Source organism: Periophthalmus magnuspinnatus, chromosome 1 (assembly GCF_009829125.3).
Source record: "Periophthalmus magnuspinnatus isolate fPerMag1 chromosome 1, fPerMag1.2.pri, whole genome shotgun sequence".
NCBI classification, from domain to species: domain Eukaryota; kingdom Metazoa; phylum Chordata; class Actinopteri; order Gobiiformes; family Gobiidae; genus Periophthalmus; species Periophthalmus magnuspinnatus.
Genome location: NC_047126.1, coordinates 7,528,887 through 7,545,351, shown reverse-complemented (window position 1 = coordinate 7,545,351; position 16,465 = coordinate 7,528,887). Strand labels below are relative to the sequence as shown.

General features: G+C 40.9%; 2 protein-coding genes across 2 annotated transcripts; both read right to left on the bottom strand.

The window, feature by feature from the left end:
- Positions 1–4,710: 4,710 nt before the first annotated feature.
- Positions 4,711–8,877, bottom strand: LOC117376268 (lecithin retinol acyltransferase-like). The gene is made up of 2 exons (XM_033972695.2): positions 8,386–8,877; positions 4,711–4,866 (listed from the first exon to the last, which is right to left on the bottom strand). Exons 1-2 carry the CDS (start codon positions 8,875–8,877, stop codon positions 4,711–4,713), a joined length of 648 nt encoding a protein of 215 aa, XP_033828586.1.
- A 1,539-nt stretch (positions 8,878–10,416) lies between these two features.
- On the bottom strand, positions 10,417–11,260 carry LOC117374877 (lecithin retinol acyltransferase). Its single transcript, XM_033971085.2, has 2 exons — positions 10,724–11,260; positions 10,417–10,569 (listed from the first exon to the last, which is right to left on the bottom strand). The coding sequence occupies exons 1-2, from the start codon at positions 11,252–11,254 to the stop codon at positions 10,417–10,419; spliced, it is 684 nt and encodes a 227-aa protein (XP_033826976.1). The 5' UTR covers positions 11,255–11,260.
- Between the last annotated feature and the right edge of the window lie 5,205 nt (positions 11,261–16,465).

The following is a 16,465-nucleotide window of genomic DNA, read 5'->3' as shown; positions in this document are numbered from 1 at the left end:
CGCAGCAGCAATCTCCAAACCCGGTAGTGGATGCTGGAAATAAGAGATGCCATCAAGAGTCCTATCGAGCCTTGTTGTCTTGTGGAACTCATGAGGCAGCTGGCGGGTACCGGCAGGCCAAGCGTGCCACAGCTCTTGCAGTTGCAGAGGCAAAAACAGGGTTGGGAGGAGTCTTGGTTGACACACCTTTGTAACATCGTGTGGCGGTGGTCCGTTCGTTTAAGAAGAGGGACCAGAGGGTGTGTTCGTGTATAAGATGTTGCTATAAGCATGGTCAGCCTGATGTACTTGACCGGTCGATCCGACTGATCCCACCTCCTGTTGCCTGGTGGTGTCTGGAGAAGGATGTCTCAGTTGTATGTCAGTCTGACCACGCCTCCTGTCACCCAGTGCTCTCAGACTGACCATGCCTCCTGGTGCCCGGTGATCCTTGTAGAAGGGTGTCTCGTGTGTGAAAGGAAAAAGGCTTCTTCATCGCGGTTGATGGTGTCTGTGCCTCACTTCCAAATTTGTTTTGAGTTTGCTGGTTTCAGCTCCTATGTCCAGTGCCTCGTCTCAGTCTATGATATGATTATTGTAGATTTTGTAGTCATCTCATTTTAGGTTATCTTGCCCTGCTTTGTCTTTAGTCTTGTGAGTCTCCCTGTAGTCTCTTCCACGCATTTGGTTTAGTGTTCCTTTTTTCTGATGTTTTTTTTCTTACATGTATGTATGTTATATTAGTTTTTTGTTTTATTTTTCATTTTAGCTAGCAGAGGCCACAATTGTTTGCCCTCATTTGAAGGAAGCAAAGAGTAAAATGATGCTGTTAAACATTAGCTGCTTTCTATCTAACAACATCACAAGTTTGTTATCTGTATCTGACTGTTATCATCTGTAGTAAAAATGTATTCAAATGTATACACTAATATCTAAAAATATATGAAAAAATAAAAAGATTGAGTGGCTATAGTGCATCATGAACTCAGACCTGGCATCAAGAGCCTAAACATATCCAAACAATAGCACTTGGGCCATTATGTTGACTGTATCTGTTTCCTATTCAGAAGTAAAAGCTGAGGCCATAACAGCATTTGTATCCCACGAGATTTTGTGAATTGTGTCTTTTTGTGTCATCAGAGTTGTCAGTCCTAGATTTTTCAAGTGGGTAATGTGCCTTAAATGTGCTATTGAGAATAACATGCTTGCCGGTTTAAAAAAGCAAGTGCAATCACAACTGAACCTGCGTTGTCAAAACATCAGAATCAGAATACGTTTTCATTGTCAGTGAACACAATTCATAAATGGAGCAACATAAATCGTTGAATAATAATAGTAAATATATGCTATGATTAATTAAAAAAAAACAAGGCATGCATTACATATTCTCAGTTTGACGTCCCTGACATAACGCCTGTCCATATACTCATTTTCACCGAGGGCCACATCAGCAAAATGGCCGCCATCAAGGGCCAGTTGTAACTGTGCGGCAGTGTAAATGTCATTAAATGTAACCGAATGTCGTGTAAAATAAATGTAATTACTTTTTAACTTGTTAAATAACAGTTTCTGTGATAAACTGACATTTTTAAAAGTGTGTATCTGGTCGGGACACACCTGCTCACAAACCTTCAGCACTGATTCAAATACAGCCTTTTACAGCCTTTTAATTATTGGACAATTTGTTGTTTTTCTTGCAGACTAACTTTTTCATACTTAGCTCCGTGTTTGGCATCAAAATGTCGACGTACATTGTACCGACCCCACCTCATAACACAAAAAATATACAGGTTTTTCTCCTCAAAGCACGAACTTGTATTCACCTTCATCTTTCTTCCTTCCAACTTCCTTCCACGCCAACAATTTTCCTCTTCATGAACATTTTGTGATGATTATATGCAAATATTTCTCAGTTCCACTTGCTGGGAAAATCTCATTAGTTTATTGTCAGTGCACACATTAAAGCAGCATAGACTTATTTTAAAATGACAGCCATGCCTTTTAATTTATCTTCTCACGGGCCACATAAAATGACGTGGTGGGCCGCATTTGGCCCCCGGGCCTTGAGTTTGACACATGTGCCTTATGTGAAAGCAACCCAAATGAGAGACTCTAAAACACTAAATTATAACATAAACAGCTTGTCCATCACGTCCAATGTTTTTGTGAGTAAGAACAAATAACAATTACAACTGTAATACTTGTAAAACTGCAATATTTGATTTGAACATGTTTACCTCATATCTGGGGACACGGGACACTGCTATATTCTTTACCCTTTAACTGAGGAATTTATAAAAGCTAGATGCATTTCCTCTCCAGTAGGTGTCCTCGGAGAATAACTGTCACTCGTCTGTCAGGGTCAGCACATGTCCCTGGAGTTCCCAAACTTTTGAGGCCAAGGCAGTTTTTGACATGGACAATTATACAAAAATGGAAAACTAATATGAAAAAGACATTGTAAAAAATTATGATGTTTCCAAATACAATAGATATATGTCACGGCAAGTGTTTTGTTGAATGTACTTATCTGATATACACTGGGTATATTTACAAGGCCAGTAAATATGTGATAAATAAACATGAACGCAAGCAGAGTTTCTATTCAGCAACACCATAAAACATTGAAGTATTGTATGAAATGTAAATCAACTTGTCAACTGTGTACTACTGCTGTGTTGTTTCTTGCATGTGTTTAGTCTTGTGTCTTTTGGGATTTAAATAAATAACATATCTTTGTCTTATTGTTTCCCATTGTCACATGAAACGCACCAGACAGATAGACTTGAACATCCCGATAGTCTCCCAGGAAGTGGCAAATCTCCATGTTTCACCGTGTTTGTGCGTCTTTTGTTACGGTGACAGCGCAGATCAGCTTAAGACACGGCATGCGGCGCACAGAACGGGAGTCTTATTGGACAAATGTGAACAGTTGGAGAGGAAAATGCAGAAAATGATGGGGAAGTTTGACGTTTTTGGATTTTCAGAGGGCATACGGCTCAGTGAACTAGTCGAGTCGTCCAGGTATGATCTATAATGAGAGAAAAATTCAAATCAACTGGACAAAAAGTTGTAGAAGTGAAGACGTTTCGCTGCTCATGATTACATTTTCACTAGAAAGGACCACGGCACACAATGCTACACAATAAATATGTTTATTGATGATATGGATCGATGTGGACGCTGGTTAGAGACTCAAGATGGAGACATTTTTTGGACTGAAAGATGAACAAAAAAGTGGTCAAGCGAGCGGAGACAGACGGTGTTGCAAGAATAGACTTGTATAAATAGGGCTTCTGGGTAATTAGAGGTGTGGTTGAGGTGAGCTGTGGTTCGCTGGACAGGAGCAGGAGGAGGTTGAGACGTGGTCCTGCTCCTGAATCTCACTTAATCATATTTATTTTGTTCTACAGTGAAATCTTGCAGGTCGATGTTAGAGCACAACAAATTTGTATCATTAGCAAACAATATGGGCTTCAATACAGTAGACACATGACTCAAATCATTAATATAAAGAATAAATAAAAACACGGAGGGACTGAATGAGTTTATGTCCAAACACATGTTGAATACAAGCCTGGCTGTTTCTTACCCCATGCAGTTGAACGCCTCTCCTAGTCTGCTCCTAATCTAAATCCGACTGTGTTGTTATATGCAGCGGGCGTCCGAGTATGAACCAGCTTCTCCGGATGTGTCACTGGGATCTTTGTGATTTGAGACACCCCAATTATAGTTTACATCGAATTATGATAAAAGTTTAAACTGGACGAGGCCGGTTATCTGATTTCCCTAGCGTGCATGTATACGTAGTGTCATCACCCATTGTGTATTTTTTCTTTAAAATATATAATTACATAAAAAACATTGGTACTAAGGTATTCTGGTTGGAGCCCCCCCCCTGTAATTATTTGCCTCAGACCCCAGGAGAACCTTGTAGCGCCCATGGAATTCAGCAGTCATCACCCAAACAATCCCCTAAAAGTAGATTTTGGCGACATCTAGTGGTGAAATTGTCAACAATATCTTAAAGAAGGGATACTGCACTTCTTTGTGGTATTAACTGCTAACACATAACATATTTAGATCACCATGTTACCTTTTATTGTTTTCAAAATGCTATATTCACCATAAATTACATATTAAGATTCACTTTTGTTTTTGACCCTTCAGAGTGTTATCACATATATAGCAATCGCACATCGCATCAGGTTTGTGGAGTTGTAATGCATTGATTTGTATCCTGTGAGAGCAGGGGTGACAGCATTGGACAGAATTGTATTGCTAACGTAACGAGCGTTGGGATAGGTCTCGGGGGAGATCATTATGAGTGAGTATAGAGTATTCAAACATGCACGGATGGCGTCTAAAACCTCTTCAAGTATGTTTCTGATGAGGGAACGACGTCATAACATGGTAGGAAGCTCCAAAAAGACGATTTTGCATAATACTTTAAGAACGTGGAACATGTTACAGTACAAAAAGCTTCAAAGCAAACACTTTAACATGCAAAAAAAGAAACAGTAGTAGCATGGAGTGGGTGCTTAGCAGTGCTGTAAATCTTTACGCAGTTGCTCATCACTTTACATATACACTCATTCTTCATATGTTCCATGATACATTAAAAAACACACAAAGCAAACAAAACACAGACTTTTGATACGCAGAGTGTCCATACAGTTAAGATTCCCATTGTAGATTCCCATGGAGCTGAACAGTCTCTGGACAGGTTCCTCACGCAGCCATCCAGATGGTGAAGGAGATGAGCACGGTGAGGAGCAGGGTGCACGGGGCCACACAGCCTCCATAGCACAGGCCCAGGAGCCCAAACAGGGCTGTGAGGTAAGCACACAGGCGACTGCACACCACCTTACGCACCGCTGTACAGAACTGAGCACACAGGGAGATAGGGATTATTATAGACTATTATTATAGACTATTATTATAGACTATTCTAGACTTTTGGACAATGTGACATGTTTTTACTTAAAGGTTCACTGTGGAGCTTTTCGAGTGGAGGGTTGGTGGAGATTATTACTTTGCTTGGAATGTTCAGTATGGCATTAGATTTAACTATCTCCAAGCAGCTGACACCATGAGGCCAACTTACAGGTCAGATCAGTGGAAAGGCAAGCTCACTGGCTTTCAGGTTATTTAAACGTAAACTGCAAAATTAGTTGTGAGTAACCAAATTGACCATGATAAGATTTTGTTTTTTTTACATTTAATCATAGGCTGCATAATGAAGTGGACTAAGTGAGTGTGACGTCACCCATGGCGTTCAGCTCCAGACAAATGAAGCTAGTCGAGGCTAGCATTTATACGAGCAAATTTGGAGCCGAGTTGCCTATTTGGAATTCTGACCACGTGTATCATAGCAACCAAAGAGCCAATCTGGAGCGAGGCTGTTTGGCAGGGATGGACGCTTAGCAACGCTGTCAATCAAATCTGTTGTTAGCGCTAGCGGGGGCGAACTCAGGGAAAGAAGGCACCCGTTATTTTCCAATAAAAACACCAAGATCATGTAGCATTTATTAATATGAACAGTTTAAGAGCATTTTAAGGTCGTGACAGCAGCAGTTACAGAGAGTCCACAGTTTTTTCAATAAAGAGTGGATCAGAGCTAGAGTCAATGGAACCAGAAGTGCACTCATGCTCACTTCCTTTTTGGAACATGTTGGCTAGTAGGTTAGCTATGTCCATTTATATATACAGTCTGTGCATTTTATTTAAAGGGTCTGTACTTTTTCAGCAAATAAAGTCAAACTAGTCTTCGTCCCAGTACAGATATATTGTAAAAGCAGCTCGTAGGGTCAAACTGAGACTGCTGTTAGCTTTAGCATGGCAGCAAAAGCTTGAAAAGTGCTTATAAACTTGCAGTGAATTGTAAAGATGCTGGGACCACGTTAGGAAAGTGAGCTATATGTTTGACCGCCACCAGAGAAGTTACACAGTGCAGCTTTAAAGGTTCTTAAATATATTAATCTTTATGTTTACTCTGCCTTAACCATGCTGTAATGTTGTATATTATGGTATTTAGTAAGTTAAAGTGCATTTGACAGAGTAATATCGTTTTCTAACTATGACTTATTTGGTACAGATGCATCATAGTTTTACATCAGTGAAGTGGAAGTTTGTGAAGAAAAGTAGAAAACAGAAAGTTGTAAAATACAGAAAGTAGCGCTGAACTTTAAAACCTGTACCTGTCTCTGTACCTGTGTCATAAACTCTCACCCACTCACTCACCGTTCGCGTCACTACTTCCTGTCCCATTTTATCTCTATGAAGTTTTTGCTGAGTCACGCTAAAGTGAATAAATATTTACAGATCCGGCTTTGGCCAGAGAGCGACGGGTGGGTGTCACTGACATGTAACAGTACACAAATAAAACGAATACTTGCGTGGTCTTTATTTTAATTAATTTGAATTTTAACAGGCTGTTTGTTTTATGTTTTTTGATTTGAACAAAGGTGACTGTTAGCTTTGGGGTACATGAGCTAGCTGGCATGCTACTGTGCACAGAGCTAATTCCGTCCAACATGCAGGGACAATTTACGCACAAGGAAGGCAGTTACAACATTGATTTAACAAAATAATGGCGTTGTATATGTTGCTAACGCTAGAGGGAGCAACCGCGGGGAAAGATTTGTCTGTCAGATCTTGACTCACGGATAAAATAGCGAAATGGTAATACCAAGATCATGTCGAGCAGGTTAATACGAACATTTTAAGACCAAAATGATGAGATAGAGTTGGAAGTGCGATCATGCTCACTTCCTGTTTGGAACGCGGCGGCTAGCAGATTAGCTATGTCCATTTGTATATACAGTCTCTCATCCAACCAGGAAGTAAAAATATAAACATGGCCAATATTACAAAAGTAGAAAAAACTCGGCAAGATTTTGAATTAAATCTTAAATAAAATCATGTTAACTATGTTTTAGAGAGCACTTCACTTTAAATTTAACCGAGTAGCTTACGCCTCTGATGTCTCTTCCATTTGACCTTAGCATGAGGTTTATTATTACAGAACTGTCCTATGTGAACATCAGTAAAGACCAGGTGTTGCTGTTGCCATGTAAGATTTCCAAGTGTTTTCATATTTAGCTTCATATTATTGAACCACTGTATCCAAGTAATTACTTTTTTCTGATCAATAGATATTTTCTCTCCAAGTGACTTTATTGCAATTCTGGAGTAGCCATGGCAACGCAGAACTGGAAATCAACTGACTCTGAAGCTGCTGTTTTGGCCTCATTGAAACGGCTTCACTTCTTGGTGAACCAGCAGATGTTATAGACTTTACACTGAAAAACTCAGCTGTACAAAAGTTAAAATAAACTACTACTATCACTACTATGGTGTCTACTACTACTGTTACTATCACAACTACTAGTGCTGCTGCAATCACTACAACTTTTGCTGCTGCTGCTACTACTGAAACAACAACTACTACTAGGCAGCTACTACTATTACTATATACTACTACCACTGCTACTACTACTACTGTTTTTACTGCTACTGCTACTACTATTACTACTACCACTAGTATTACTCCTAAATTATTACTACTACCATGACTACTACTACTATTATTATTACTACTACTGTTTGTGCTACTAATGCTACTACTACTACTATGTCTGTTACTACTGTAACTATGACAACTGCTATCAATCAAACATTACTACTTTTGCTGCTGCTGCTGCTGCTACTACTATTAACTCGAGGCTAATACTACTACTACTAAGTGGCTACTGCAGCTACTACTACTTCTACTTCTACTATTACTACTGATGCTGCTGCTACTACTATTACTACAACCCCAAGGCTACTACTATTAGTAGTAGTACTACTACTACACCAACTACTACTACTAATTCTACTACTACTGCTACTACCACTACTACTACTAGTAGTACTACTACTACTACTACTGTTTGTACTGCTACTACTACTATTATTACTACCACTACTATTACTACTTCTACTAATACTACCATCAATACTACTATTACTCCTAAATTATTACTAATACTACTATGACCACTACTACTATTATTACTACTACTGTTTGTACTGCTACGTCTATTACTACTACTCTGTCTGTTACTACTGTAACTATCACAACTACTATCAATCAATCATTTCTACTTTTGCTGCTGCTACTACTACTACTACTTCTACTTCTATTATTACTACTGGTGCCGCTGCTACTATTACTACTACCCCAAGGTTAGTACTACTACTACTACTACAAATTGTACTACTACTACCCTTAAACTACTACTACTTCTCCTTCTACTACTACTAGTACTACTTCTACTGCTTCTACTACTCCTACTAGTACTACTACTACTTGCACTACTACTACTGCTACCACTTGACAGTCCTTGAAAAGCGCAGTACCTGGTACGTCTGGTAGCTGATGGCCATGCCGTATCTGCAGTACATGACGTAGTGCTCACAGTTGTACCACAGGAGACTATAGGTCACTGAGCCGAGCAGTTTCTCCGCTCTCCTCGCGACCTCGTCCCCGTCCAGAGGGGGCTGCCTGCACACACGGTCCATGTGGTTGATCAGAATCTCAGACCCGTACGCAAAATCTTCTACGGAGTCCACCCTCACGCTCGCGGTCTTCGTTATAACCCCCAAAATCAGCCGGTTATTGGTCACCATCTTGCCGATTTTCGCTTTGTCCTTCGTCAACACCGGCAAAATATCCGGAATGAGATGCGCCACACGATTGTCACCCAAGTAAATACCGAAGTGCGTGAAAAGGGTCCTGGGTACTTCGAGCAGGTCTCCGCGCTTGTAGAGAGAGAGCTGGTATTTGGATTCCTCCTCTTTGGCTTTGGAAGACCCCACAAAAAGCATGTTGAAAATTTGGAAGAGAAACATGTTGGCGGTTTACAGACGCTACGAACTCAACACTGGAAGGTTTATATGGAAAGAGAAGGAGTTTCCCAATAGGTCATATGGATCAGGTGTTGGTCAATATTCAGGGCTGATTTGGACAGAAATTAAGAGGATTCTGCTAATCACATTTTTGAAAGTGGGGTATTGTTTTGGCCTGTGTGGGTGCAGAGGAGTGCGTACTAAGCCGACTGACTTGCTGCGCGGTTAAACCCAGATTTGAAAGGTTACGCAGATTGAGAAACTGAATCAGAACAATTGGCCTTTGTCTGCTGCTGATGTACAGAATAACGCTGACAATATTGACAATATTCAGCGTTATTCAGCAGTTTTCTTAAGTGAAGTACGCACAGGATAAGCCATAGCAACAGGTCTTGACGCAAACCTGTAACTGTAAAATACGCTGGACTATATTTACACAAAACTGAACTGGAAGGTGTTGGTAAAAAATAGAATCTTTATTAAACATGTTTTATATTTACAGTGGAGTGGTCTCAGTTCACACAGAACAGACTTGGTATACATAGCATACATCACTCCTCAATCAATTATGAATCACAATATGATAAAGTGCTGTGACCTGCAGAAACACATTATCATGATTATGAATGGACCTGTTGAAAATGATACACATAGAGCTTTGAAAAGGGTTAACAAATATAGCTTATTGCACAGTTTTGTCCATTTATGAGAAGAAAATGTACTTAAAGGGCCCATTTTACGCTGCTTTTATGTTTTCTCATCACAAACATACCAGGAGTTGTGTGTATTGTGCATATTTCTTCTCTCAAACTGAAAACGCTCTGTTCGACCTTGTGATGTCATGTGGTAATACAGGAAGTGCTCGATGATTTTGGATTTTTCAGTCCAGTTTCTACCGTAAAGGTAAAAGACAGATGAAAACTAGCACTATGTAGAGAGAGTAATAATGCACTGTTACTCAAACATATGTGAATGAAACAAAACAAAACTCCAGATAGGTATGTGAGGAAATAACAGTATAACATGTCTTGTGTCTTGTCTTAAAGCCCAAAAGAGTTGATTTTGCATAATATAGAACCTTTAAACCTTTATGTGATAAAGCTGACATGATGAAAATATTGACTCTATATTTTTCTGCATAAGGCACTGTGCAGTCGGTAGCTCATTATCTTGAAAGCCGGTTCTGTTGTCACAATAAATGTATTTTGGACTAAAGTGTGTCATTATTTTTTCTTTCCATATGTATGCACATTTATTCATCTCCATTGCAGTGGGCTCTGTGTTTGTGCAAATTTCCATCACTCTAATCCCACTGTGACCAGGCACCAGTCCACCTACCACTCTCCCCTCCTTGATCCTGTGTATAAGGTCACTAGTTTTTAGGGTTTAAAGTGATCAACACAACAACGATCTCACACCGCTGCATTAACAGCACATAGGACATCCTCTCATGGCATTTACCATGAGCACAACTCTAAAACTGAGACAGGCAGAACACAGGGACAATATAGTGCAGTTCACTGTTGCAGCTTTAGGACATCTTCAGCCAGCCATCCACAGGGTGAAGGGGATGAGGATTGTGGGTAATGTAGTTGAAGGTGCCATACCAAAAGAGATGATGGAAGTGATGCCCAGAAGACAGGACAACAAGGCACTGCGCTGGTCTCTGATGACTGACTTCAGAACCTCACAGAACTGCACAAAAAACATTATAGTTATATACAAATGCACAGCAGTGTTCACTGGTATTTTTGTGTATTTTTACATTTATTATATATTTCAATGTTTATTTATTTGAATTAGTAATAGCCCACGTGTAGCCCAGTGTTTACCCTAGTCCAGTTCGTACCTTGTCAGTCTGCCTGCTGACCGCAGAGCCGTATCTACAGTGCGTCACAAAGTGCTCGCAGTTGTTCCACAGGAGGCTGTAGGGCGTGTCCCCGAGCAGCTGCTCCGCGCGTCTTGCCACCTCCTCGTTGGGCAGAGGCTGGGCCTTCATCACAGTGTCCACGCGGTTTACCAGGATTCTTGCGCCATACGCAAAGTCCTCCAGCGTGTCCACGCGCACAGTGGCGTATTTGAACGTGCAGCCGACGATGAGGCGCGTGTTGGTGATGACTGTGCGTATCAGCGCGGGGTCACGTGTGAGAGCAGGCAGGATGTCGGGGATGAGATGCGCCACTTTGCCGTCGCCCAGGTAAATGCCGAAGTGAATGAAGATCGTACGAGGCACCTCCAGGATGTCCCCGCGGCGCAGTGTCCCGGGAGCACTCTGCTGCGGCTCGCGCTCCTCTTCTGGCTCCCGCCACTTTAAGTCGAAAAGCGTGAGCTGCGTGAGCAGCGACAGCTTCTGCACGAGGAAGGTCCAGAGGGAGAGCATGTTTGATGTGACCAGCCCTGGTCCCGCGGCCTTTTATCCAGCCCAGGGCGCGCGCACCATACAGGATTGGCCATATGGGCACGTGCGCGGTCTCCTGTTTTCACCGTCTGCATTAGTCCTGCTCCAGGAGCGCAGTGCCCCATTTGGCTCCCAAGAGCTCCTGTGAGGGGGGAGAGGGATCAGGGTGAGGGGTCAGGAGGCGTGGGGTTTATAGTTTGGGTGATCTCGCCAGAAAACATGTTTTCAGATATTTTTGACAGTATCTGAAATGATTATTATTAAAATAATAAGCCACATGAGTAAAGCTGAGGACCTGAACCCAGTGTTTAATGACCAGACTCTCCATAAGCTCATTGCACTAATCTGCTGTGGTGTTTTAACCTGATTAGCCTGAGTCAAAACGAAGCGTGCAGGATCCACACTGTGTCCAGTGAGGATGAGCCTTATGTAAGAGACTCAGAGGGCTGAGGAGAGGAGACTTTCACCTGCTCATGGAGCCATCCTGAAGGGAAGGCTCTGCTCTCATTAGGCAATATGACCCAGATACAGAGCAAATCCAGCAGCCTCGAGAGCCAAAGGAGCCAGAGCAGCACAACGATCTGTTGTGAGGGGTACATATCTGACCTACAAACCGGTTTAAACAAGGATGTGATGAATGAGAGCTTCTAACCTACATGTTTGACCTAATGATGACCTTGATGATAGCGGAGCATCCCACACAGCTGTATGATCCATAGGGAAATTACTGGCTCATTTGTACAGTAGCCTCATGCTTTATTTTAAAACACTGAAATAGATTTGAGAATGTGTACAGTTTACAAATGAGGCATTTAAGAATCCTTTGGTAGAATTATATTGTTTGTATTTCAAATTTTGTTGATCTGGTTTTATGGTTATCATCTCTGTATTGAGCCTGTCAATACAAACCAAAACTGGCACAAAGTTCAACATCTTCACTGTCAGCAGAATTTTTATTTTTTCAGAATAGCTCCAGAAACCCCAAAAGCACTGTTAAACATCCCCAAAGACCCTGCCAGTGGTCAGCAGTGGATTACCAGCATCAGACGGGATCAGTGGAGAATTTAGCCTGTTCAGTGAGCATTTAGTTTCAGGTGACACTGATGTTTACTTACACGGGTAGCTTTAATTCACATGTTTTTATTGCTAAATATACCTAACATTCATATTGTGAGTGGGGTTGCCTCTCCACACATCTGACCTATCAGTTGGTCTGGTGGAGTCACCTGCTTTGCTCTATTCAGATAGATACATTAACATCTCTATGGTGACATCTGGCAGTGTAGCACCTCCACCGGAAAAGTTACATAATGCACCTTTAAAGAAATGGAGCTGCTGGTCTTGTGAAATGACCTCAAGGCAGCACTGGTACCCCCAGACCTGGACGATCTTGTACAAAGACACAGCATTACTCAAAAATACACAAATAAAGCTTGTCACATACTACAGGATTCTTCAGTTTTTCAGCATTGACCATAGAGGAGAATCGTATGAGATTTTAAGTCTCTGAACGTAAAAAGTGTAGTGGGATATGACAGTGAAGAGACTGCACACCACAAGCTAAAAGTTGTGCACCGAGCATCAGCTGTTTCCTGTCTACAGTAAAACCACTCACTCTAAAGTGTTTTAAAGATCAGAGCATTGCACTTTTACTTTAGATACAAGGTAAAACAAGTTTGTATTTGTGAAATGTGGTGCAGTAGTTCAGAAAAATGCTTTTAATGCACAGAAGGCTGGACATAAATGACACTGGAAGTAAAGTCACTATCGCTAATCTGCAGCAGCTTCAGCCTGATCCTCGCTGTGCGGATGTAAACGGACACACATGAGGATCTACTCTCACCTTTTTATTTTCTTTTACACTTAATTCACAACACTGTTTTGTGGACTGGAGGTCATTAATTACAGAGGGCAAATTCTAATGTATAATATGGACAAGAATGCCACAGTTTACTCATAAAATCGGGTCCTAAATTGGGCAAATTGAGGTTTGTTTCTGATAAAGATAGACCAACACAACTAAAAGCTAGACCTGTCACGATAACACATTAACGGTAATGATAACACAGGTAAATCTTATCAATTACCTTTCCAATAAAATGTTTTAATTGCAGAGACTTTATGGACACCCTGTATATAATATAGTGTTTATCGTGACCGGCCTATACTAAAAGCCTCCTGATCACTCCATGTGCGGCAGCAGGTCTCAGTCACACCTCGTTCAGCTGAGTGGGCTTAGGCTGTGACCGGACTCTGAACTCGGGGCTATGAGCTCAAACCTTTGCCCCTCGTCGTCCTGGAGATTTACACCCCTCCCACCCTCATCCAAGGTCCCGGAGCGCTCTTTAAAATTTAATACTCCCAACTGTGCGCACTTTGTTGGTCAGCTTTGAAAGTAGTTGGTGATTAGCGACCAAGTACGTGCTCTGATCTTAACCCTGGTTCTCAAAAGTGTCACGGCTATAGTTTAATGGCGATAGCTTTATTATTTTAACATACTAAGCTAATATTTCGGTGTATTCCTCTTTCCGCCTTTTGAATTCTATGCCATGATGAAAACACTACCAGTCAACATTACGTTCAAATCCACTCTTTGCTTTGAGGACAGAGCTGCAAACCCTTGGCCTTCCCTGGGTGAGCTTCATGATGAAGTCTCCTGAAACGGTTTTTACTTCACACCTGTGCCGTGTCAGGGTCAAGAAATGACAAAAATGCAAAGCAGTGATCAAAGCAAATTTATTTATTACAAAAAAAATATCCAAAAGTTCAGTTATTTTGAGTTAATTTTTTGTTTACTACATTCCACACGTGTCATTCATAGTTTTGATGCCTTCAGTGAGAATCTACAGTGTAAATAGTCTTAAATATAAATGAAACAGTGTGTCCAAACATTTGACAAGTGGTGGCGTGGTGGAGTGGTGGAGTGGTTAGCACTCTCACTTCACAGCAAAAAGGTTCCAGACTTGAAGCTGGCACAGTCTTTCTGTGCAGAGTCTCTTTGTTTTTCCCCTGTGTGGGTGTGGCTCCTCTGGACAGTCCGCTGAAGGTAGTCCTGTCTAAGCCTAGCTCAAGATATGGAGATGGGACTCTGGGCACATTTCTGCAGTGCCCACTGCTCCTCACAGGTTGCCCTAGCGCCATTGAGGGGTGGGTTGGGTCAAATGCAAATTTCCCTACAGGGACAATAAAGTGTTGTAAATTAGCCCGCCTCTCAATGTTTATTATTTAAAATGACTCATATGTATATGAGCTGTTTAAAGATGCATTAAACTTTAATGATGCATTAATTTATATATATATTTGCCATATATATATATATATATATATATATATATATATACACACACACACACACACACATGTATGTATATGTATATTCTAGGCAAAGCAGTTGGTAGACTCTCCACCTAAAGGTTCATTACACTCTCACATTGTTCATTAGTATTATGATGTTCCTTTTAGTTAAAAACACACACCACATTGATTGAATCATTGAATGAATGAAATTAAGCTCAAAATAACTGATTTTCTGTCTTACTGGCATGATTACAAAGGACAGCAGCCAAAATCCCAATACCCCTGATTAGCCTATATTGGTTTGTAATTGTGACCCAAATGGAAGAACAAAAGTGTCTCAAAACCTCTCTTAAAAACACAACTCATTCATAAAACAACTCAAAAACCCCACGTGACCCCCCTGTGACTCCCTGACACATGCACTCCACATTGTTGGGGTCGTTCCCAAGTGTAGGCAGAGACACTTTTCCATCTGCTGCCTGAGGTCATCCAGAGGTCACCCAGAGGTCGACTGTGTTCAGGTTCACTCAGTGTGGTTCACGCTCAGGTCAGCACCCTCACATGCACCCAGGGCCCACTCCTCTGCGTGATAAAAACAGGCCACCCTGAGGTGCTCATCAGGCCAGATTTATGATCTAGTGTCATCTCCCCTCAACACACAGAAGCAAGTATTAAACTTTATCCTGTTATGTTTGTTTTGCTTGTTTTGATGTAATAGAAGATGACCTACAACAACCTGCTGCACCACTGCATGCTGGGAACACAACTTAATATGGGCTAATACAATGATGTGAACAGTAGGGATGTGACTTTCAATATGATTCTTGTCGATTCCAAGGCTGGAGTTGTACCAATACCAAATCCAAATATGAAAATATATGTCGTCTTTACTTATTTGCGTTTGAATTTAAGAAATGCACATAAGACTGTTGATTATTTTTTTTTACCTCTGTTGGTAGAGTTTGTCCACTGATCTAAAGGTTGGTGGTTCAAATCTCTACATAAACATCATTGGTTGAGTGGTCAGATCCACCGACCCACAGGTTGGCAGTGCGATTCCAGCTCCCACAAATTAATGCTGCCGTTGTGTCGCTTAACCCACCCCCAGTGTCTGCATATACTAGTGTAGGAATGTGTGTGTGTGAATGGGTGAGTTGTTTGTTGACATAAATGGCTTTGAGTGCCTTGAAGGTGGAAAAGTGCCAGATAAAAATGTGACCAATGGGGAATTCAGTGGCCACAGTAAAGATGCACATTCTGGGGCAACAAGTTCAGCCATTTTAAACAGAAAATACACCAGTCAAAAGTTTGGACACGCCCTCACATTCAGTGTTTATTTTTTGTTTTTGTTTTTTTAGGTTTACTGCTTTCTACATGTTATATACATTCAGGAGATATCAAATATATGAAGCAAGATATATGGAACTCTGTAGTAAAAAAAAAAAGTTAAATAAGATTTGAATATAAAATGTATAAAAGTTTAAAAAAAATATTTGTAAGTTGTTGTTTTTTTGGCTACATAATACCATATATCTAGCTTCCTATATTTGACGTCTTCTGCATAAAATGTAGAAAGTAGTAAAGATAAAGAAAAAAAACCCCAAAACATTGAATGAGTAGGTGCATCCAAACTTTTGACTGATCGTGTATCTTGATAAGTTTTTTATTATAAAGTTGTTTTAGATCACATCATGTCTTCTTTAAAGTGTCCTTGTTGTCCCTAATGAAACTACGCTTCGAAAACACTCATTACTTTTCTCAGAGTACAGATTAGCATGGCATTTCTAATGAGATTTGTACAGATGGATTATGGGGATTTAAGATTCAGAAGACAGTCTAAACGCCTCATGTGCACCAACAGGTCAACAATGCGCCAATTCACTGGGGTGCTTTAAA